We start from the raw sequence: 7876 nt of genomic DNA on the forward strand, positions 1-7876 counted from the left end.
CACGTATAAAGGCGTGATCTTTTCTTGACCTTGTTGTTGGGCTTTGGCTTTTGCGATGCTTGAAGAGACAGATGTTGAGGTGACAGGTGACTTGGGCGGTTGTGCTTGCGCCGGCAACTCATCCACCTGGGTACGAGCCGCCTGCTTCCAGTCAGAATCCGGATCGTACGGTCCTCTGACACCTGGAAGATTTCCCAGCACAAGGTCATAGGGGGGTTGATCCATACAAGCCACTTTCAGCATCCCTGTGAAGAACGGCGTGTGGACTTGTACAACAGCTTCCGGGAGATGGCTAGTTGATCCGTCTAGGAGAACGACGCTGATGTTCTTGCCTGTGAGGCACACATCAGGAACGAGCTTCCGTCGGACGATTGCCGTGTTGCATCCCGTATCGCCCAGTACTCGAACCTCTCTTCCTAGCAGTAGACCTTCGACCACTGGCATCCCGTCGACCAGGAAACGTACAGCACCCTGCAAGTTGTCGTCGTGGTTAATTGAGCAAGGAATCTTCCCTCCTGGACGTTTGCTTGTTTTTCTAGCACCAGCCCTGGCAGAGTCAGATTCGGTAAAAGCGCACGAGGAACTCGGTTTGTTGTCCCCATGCTGGCTTCGGCATGTTTCCGTTACATGTCCCGTTTTGCCGCACAACTTGCGCTTTAGCATCTGCTTAGGTGGATTACGGCAGTCAGGAGCCAAATGGCCGAAACGATTACAAATGATACACTTGAGTTGCGGTTTCCGCGACGCTTCGGTAGGCTTTCCACTGGACTCTTTCGCGGGGTCAGGACCTTTTCCTAGATTAGTCAAATTCTGCGCCTCAGGGAAGCGATCTTTCAAATTAGCGACCTCATCTACTGACTTGCACTCTCGGTCCTTCAAGAAAACAACCAGCTTTGGATGGCGACAACGCAAGCATTGCTCAGAGATTACGTGATCCCTCAGACCTTCATAGGTTTTGGACACGTTCGCCATGTCTATCCAATGGTCTAAATAACTGGCTGTTCTTGCTGCTAACTGTCGTCCAGTTTCACCATCTGCTGCTCGCGCTTTCCTAAACTTCTCTTGATAGCCTTGAGCCGTGAACAGAAATCTCTGTAGTAGAGCTTTCTTTACTGCCTGGTAGTCAAGGGAATCGGCGGCAGTCATTCGGCCTATCACGGTTAACGCGTCACCCGTTAGGCACATGCTTACAGCGAGACCCCATTTTTCTTGCGGCCAATCCTGTCCTGTCGCTACGCGGTCAAATCGCTGCAGATACGCGTGCAAATCATCGCGTTTCTCGTCAAATAAAGGCAGTAACTTCTGTGGATTGAGGGGCGAGGAGGTGCTGGGCGCAGTCAAAGCGTCATTCGCTGCTACGGGCATATTCTGAGCTCCTTCCTGAAGCTTTAGCTTTAGCTGCAGAATTTCACACTGCCTCTCGTCAGCTTCTTTGGCTGCCTCTCGTTCTGCAGCTCTCTCATCCCTTAGCTTAGCTTGTTGGGCCTCAATCCACTTGCTAAGCTCTGCACCCGAGAACCCTAGTTGGACCCCTATAGCGGCGAGTTTTTCCAAGTCCATGGTGCAGTCTGAACGTGTGTCTGTCTCGAGCGAAGCTGTCTTATTTCACTGGTTTAACGAGCGGATCCTGGCAGGCTCGCCAGTTTGTGATGTTATTGGGGCAGGACCGCTCCAGAAAGAATCAGACAGCACGCCAGTGCACAAACACCCGTCCCACTTCTATTACACCCTTCACGCATGGACCAACACACATTACGAAAATGTCTAAAAAACTGCACGTGGACTAAACTAAATGAATAAACAAAACAGTGCCTACAGTTCAGGTCGTCGGGGTAGTCGCCTGGGCCGTCGTTCATGCCCGTCAGCACCTTTCAGTGGCGAAGAACACTGCGTCAGTCTGGCGGACCACGTGGATGAGTGGATGGCAGTCGAGCGTCTTCCAGGCGAGTTCTGCTTTCAGCTCTTTCACTTGCCTTGCGTTTCAATGTGTATGTTCGCGGTTACTATGTTAATTTAGACCGCGAATTACCTGTAGCATGAACTGTTGTTTGGGAATATATGCCACACGTGTCTGAGGAAAAGGGTTTCATGACGTACGCGACAAGCATTTGCGTTATTCATGTCCTGACCAGTGAATCGTGTTCGTCATACAGTGATCCCCTGCTATGCCAATTTTGGTATATTACGTGCCATGGGGCCGACCAGGGGTGCTATGCAGGATGGCCCGAGCTTCTCGGGAACACGAGTTTGCTCCGAGCTCGCTCTACGGCGGTCATGATAGTGTAGGATGCCGTGTCGTTGGGAGGACGCATCCCAACATAAAACATAACGAATGTTTTTTAGCGTAGTAGCAGCAGCGGGGCGAGCATACCGACGCTGCGCTCAGTCGGGTAGCGAAGGAAAGATAACTTCAGATCTTGGCACCTTGGTTTTATAGCCATCGTCGGTGACGTAAGCCTCCGGTGACTCTGTCCCTTATAGCAGGCGTGGTGTAGCATGTAGCCGTGTCACGCCGGGCTAGCTAGTGATGGGGTGGAGGCTGCGCCGGTTTGTGCGCAGTATGTCGCCACATCACCTCCCCACCCCCGCCACAGAGTGCAGAGCCCTCAGGGTCTGTAGAAATCTGGGAGGCGTACCAGACATCCAGGGCGTGTCGTGACCGGAGCGGGCTGCGACGTCGGCGGCTGTGGATAGATGCCTGAGGATGGAGTGGCGCTGCCCGGTTCATTCGAAGCGATGTATGCGGGCTTGAGCGGGTCGATCGAGACGCGTACGTCGTTCCCGTTCAGGCGCAGAGTGAAGTTTTTGTGGTCGCGATGAACGACCAGGTAGCGTCCGCTGTAGGGTGGATGGAAAGGCCTGCGGACGGGGTCGTCGCGGAGAAAAGCGCGCGTGCACGATGCTAGTTCCTTGACCACGAAATGTGTAGGCTTGCAGTGGTGGGCTGCAGGTAACGGGCGTAAGGCCGCGATGGTGCGTCGGAGCAGGGCGACGAAGTCGTTGGGATCTGACGTCGTAGTGCTGGATGGCAGTGCAGCGAGAAATTTACCTGGGAGACGGAGTGGTTCCCCGTAGACGAGCTCTGTTGGTGTAGCGTGGATGTCCCGCTTGAAGGTGGCGCGAAGACCGAGGATGACGGCTGGGATGGCCTCGAGCCAGGTTGAGTCCGCGTGGCACATAATGGCTGCTTTGAATTGTCGGTGGAAACGCTCGATCATTCCGTTGGTGCAGGGGTGGTAACTGGTGGTCCTCAAGCGTTCAAAACCGATGGTCAGCCCGAGGAGCCTCAAAAGGTATGACTCGAACTGTCGTCCTTGGTCGGTGGTTACGCGGCGAGGGGCGCCGAAACGAGCAATCCAGCCGGCGAAGAAGGCCGGGGCGACGTCTTCCGCGATGATTCCCTCGAGGGCCCATGCCTCGGGCCATCGAGTGTACCGATCGATGGCGGTGAGACAGTAGCGATAGGGTCCAGCCGGGGGATAGGGTCCTATGCTGTCGAGGTGGACGTGCTCAAACCGACCAGAAGGCTGTGGGAATGTTCTGAGTGGTGACGTGACGTGCCTAGTGACTTTATCGCGTTGGCATTGAATGCAGGAGCACGCCTAGGTGCGACAATCCCGCAACATGGAGGGCCAGACATAGCGGTCAGCCACGAGACGTGAAGAGGCGCGTATGCCAGGATGGCTGAGGTTGTGGAGCTGGTTGAAAAGACCATGGCGCTGGGACAGGGGGACATAGGGCCTGCTTCGTCTTGTTTACATGTCGCAATAGATTGTGGTTGTCGAACCTGGAATGGGGACTTGTTGCAGCTGTAGTGAGGATCTGCCCTTGAGAAGTTCCTGCAGTTCGGCGTCCGTAGTCTGAGCCTCGGCGAGGACGTTCGCTGTTATCTGCACAGAGCTGATGGCTATTACACGGGAAAGCGCTTCGGCGACCATGTTGTCTTTCCCGCTGACAAGTTGGATGTCGGTGGTGAACTGTGCAAAGAACGAGAGTTTGTTCTGGTGTACAGGCGGGAGTTTGTAGCGACGTTGAGAGAAAGCGTAGTTAAGAGGCTTGTGGTCGGTATAGATGGTGCAGTTCTGTGCTTCGAGAATATGGCGAAAGTGTTGCACTGCTTCGTATATCGCAAGAAATTGTTTGTACTAGGCTGGCAAACTTGTCGGGGTGGTGGTCGTTGTTTCGTCAGTGGAACTGGCGGTTGAAGGGGTCGTTTTCCGAGCTTCGAGTTTCTTGGAGAAAAACGCCAAGGGATGCCAGGTGTTGTCCACGCGTTGCATGACGGCGGCGCCTATGGCGAAGCTAGATGTGTCCGTGAAGATTCCCAAGGGAGCGTCTGGCACGGGATAGCTGAGAAGCGTGGCGGTGCCGAGGGCGGCTTTGCTATCTTCGAAAGTTCTCGCTAACGTCGGTGTCCACGTGACGGGTTGGTTTCTTCGTAGGCCAGCTTAAACATCATGGAGGGGAGCCTGGTAGTCGGCTGCGTGTGACAAGAAACGCCTGTAGAAGTTCAGCATGCCGAGGGAACGGCGAAAGTCTTTAGCGGTGGTGGGTGAGGGTAATTTTGCAGGTCCGAGATGCGTTGGGGCAAGGGCCAAGTTCCCTCAGATAAAACTTCATGGCCGAGGAAGCGGACGACAGAAGCGCCCAGCCTGCTTTTTTGGTTATTGGCGAATAGATCGTAATCATCGAGGCGTTGGAACAGCAGACGAAGGTGCCTGTGGTGCTCTACGACGTTGCAGGAAAATACCAGTATGTCGTCAATGTAAACGAAACAGAAGTCGAGGCCGCGGACGACGTCGTCGATGAAGCGCTGAAAGGTTTGTCCAGCGTTCCTCAGGCCGAAGCTCATGAAGGGAAACTCGAACAAGCCAAAGGGTGTGATGATTGCCGTTTTCGGGACGTCATCTGGATTGACGGGTATCTGTGTGTAGGCCTTCACCAAGTATAGCACGGAGAACACGTAGCAACCACGAATGCGATGGGTGAAGTCCTGTATGTGGTGGACGAGATACCTGTCCGGGATGGTGCGCGTGTTGAGGGCACGGTAGTCCCCACAGGGTGTCCAGCCTTCGGTCTTCTTCGGAACAAGGTGGAGTGGCGAGGCCCATGGTCTGTCAGAGCGGCGGGCGATTCCTTCGTGGAACATGGCCACGAACTCTGCTTTGGCAATGCACATGCGGTCCGAGGCAAGGCGACGGGCGCGGCAAAAAACACGGGGACCTCAAGTGGTCCGGATGTAGTGCACGGTGGTGTGCTGCACGTTGCGTGGCTGTCCGCTGGGGCGCGTCAATTTGAGAAATTAGGCGAGGCGGGCGTTGTACGGCGAATGATTGTCAACACTCAGTACCTTGATGCTTGGCTGTTGGGCGGTCGTTCGCTGGCCTGGTCTGGAATATACCGTTGTCGCGTTGATGAGGAGGTCGTTGCGGCAGTACGGAAGGAGGTTGTAGTGGGCCAGAAAGTCTGAGCCGATGATCGGCTCGGCGACGTCGGCGATTACAACGTTCCAGTGAAGGTCACGGCGTAAGTTTCTGAGCTGGATGTGCAGGCCGAGCGAGCCGTACGTCTTGATTATGGAGCGGTTAGCCGCACTGAGCTCGAAAGGCGTAGGCGGACGAGTGCCTTGAAGATGGGATCGTAGGTAGGAGCAAATGTCGGAACAGCTATCGAAAAGGATCCGCTGCTTCGTGATTTGGTCGGTGACGAAGGTTCGACGGCCTCCGGCTTGGCAGCTTGCGGCCGCCTTTACGACCCGCCGTTGGCGTTTTCCTAATGCCCAGCGGGACAGGGTGGTCGACATTGCCGGGCTCTGTCCCCGAAGCGTCGGTGGTAGTAACACGGGCCGTTGTTGTCAGATTGCCGCGGCGAAGTGGTGTTACGGTCACGGCTTTGCGAGTGGCGGCGCTGGTGTATCGGAAGACTTTCACCCAGGCGTTGTTGAATGAAGGTGAGCTGTCTAGCGATGTCGTCGATACGGCGTGCAACCTCTGCGGTGCTCGGCGGTGCGGCAACAGCCTCGATGGTGGGCGACAACTGCGGCAATGAGACCTCGATGACGCGATCAGCAATCTCCGCAAGTTCGTCGAGAGGTAGACTAACCTGAGCCTGCAGAATTGCCTGGACGTGCGGCGGGTATCGCTGGAGCCAAAGCGCTCACAGGAAGCAATCCTGGACTTGCATGTGGCGCAGGAGCTGCGAAGGTGTGCGCTGAGCAAGCTCTGCGGACTGAAGTTGTCGTACCTTCTGTTCTTCCGAGAGCGACAGGCGGCGGATAAGTTCAGTCTTGAGATGTTCATAGAGGCTGGCCGTTCGTGGGTTGGCAAGGATATCCCGGACCTCGCTGGCATAACGTGCGTCCAGGTGGGCGACGACGTAATCGTAGCGGGTCCGGTCTTGCGTGATGCGCGCCAGGGAGAACTAGGTCTCGACCTGGGCAAACCAGACGTCAGGCGAGTCCGCCCAAAACGGCGGGAGCTTGACAGCGACACGCCAGGTGCCGTATGAGACAGCGTGCGGGATGCTTCCTGTGGGAGCTCTCACGTCGTCAGCGGAACTGGCAAGCACGGCCTCGGTTGTGGAGGCGTTGTGAGAATGCTGCTGTTGCTTGGTCTGCAGCTCCTGTTGAAGTTGTTGCACTTGCCGGCGCAGAGCGGTGAGGGCTTCTGGGTCAGCCATGGTGGTGCGCTTTGTTCAGTTCCCGGGTCATCAGATGTGGGATGCCGTTTCCATGGAAGGACGAATCCCAACATAAAACATAACGACTGTTTATTAGCGTAGTAGCAGCAGCGGGGCGAGCATACCGACGCTGCACTCAGTTGGATAGCGAAGGAAAGATCACTTCCGAGCTTGGCAGCTTGGGTTTATAGCCACCGTCGGTGGCGTAAGCCTCCGTTGACGCAGCGATGGCGCTGTCCCTTATCGCAGGCGTGGTGTAGCATGCAGCCGTGTCACGCCGGGCTAGCTAGTGACGGGGCGGAGGCTGCGCCGCTTTGTGCGCAGTGTTTCGCTTTCGCCCCAATAGGAAGACAGCGCGAAGAGCGCGAAAGCAGCGTTAATAAAAAAATCACAGCATATCCACGGAGTGAATGATGATGAGTGGGCGAAGCTGCGGAGGTTCATCGGTAAAGCGTGAATCTTCCGTAAATTCTGCCCAGAACATCATCACCGACGTGAGATCGGGCGCGTTTATACTAAAGATTCGATGAGTTATGACGACTTGCAGCTCACTTTAATTTTACATGTACGCTGTGAATTTTCATTGTTTAGAAAACCATTGCTTTAAAAAACATCTGGCGTCTTTCGTTAAGCAGCTGGCGTCTTTTCGTTTTGCTTTAGAAACATCTGGCGTTTTTCGTTTTGCTTTTAGAAAACATCTGGCGTCTTTCGTTGGTTTATTTCATCAATCAACGGCGTTTTGAACAAAAATTTTATTGTTTAATCACGCACAGGAGAAATCTCACCAGGCACTACCTTGGAGGTAAACAATGGCTGCTAATGGGAATGAGAGACAGAAGAAGTCGGCTTTTAGCTAACACTTGCACTTCTACTTCTACTAACGTTTCCTACTGGAACATGCCAATGGCTGCTAATGGGGAATGAGAGACAGAAGAATTCGGCTTTTAGTTAACGCGCACGCTGCGAATTTTTTATTGTTCTACAACGCACAGGAAAAATCTCCCACCGGCACCACCTTGGAGGTCAAGCTGTGGTACTAGCGTTACGACTGGTTACGCACTACGACTACGACAACTACGAGGGACGAACGGGTGCCGCTTCGCCCCTAAAACGGCTACAAGAACGAGCCTGGGGGCGCAGCAAACGTATCTGCGGCATTCGCGGCGATTTTCAATGGAACACCGCGTGCGAACGCGTC

General features: G+C 54.7%; 1 protein-coding gene across 1 annotated transcript in view; it reads right to left on the reverse strand.

Moving 5' to 3' along the window:
- The window catches only part of LOC125758913 (uncharacterized), a 318075-nt gene extending 311274 nt beyond the window's left edge, over window positions 1–6801 (reverse strand). The window contains exon 1 of the mRNA XM_049416684.1: window positions 6448–6801. Within this exon, the coding sequence (XP_049272641.1) occupies window positions 6448–6678 (231 nt within the window). The 5' untranslated portion in view covers window positions 6679–6801. The remainder of the gene's footprint in view (window positions 1–6447) is intronic.
- Between the last annotated feature and the right edge of the window lie 1075 nt (window positions 6802–7876).

The sequence above is a fragment of the Rhipicephalus sanguineus genome, chromosome 6, assembly GCF_013339695.2.
Source record: "Rhipicephalus sanguineus isolate Rsan-2018 chromosome 6, BIME_Rsan_1.4, whole genome shotgun sequence".
Lineage (NCBI taxonomy): Eukaryota > Metazoa > Arthropoda > Arachnida > Ixodida > Ixodidae > Rhipicephalus > Rhipicephalus sanguineus.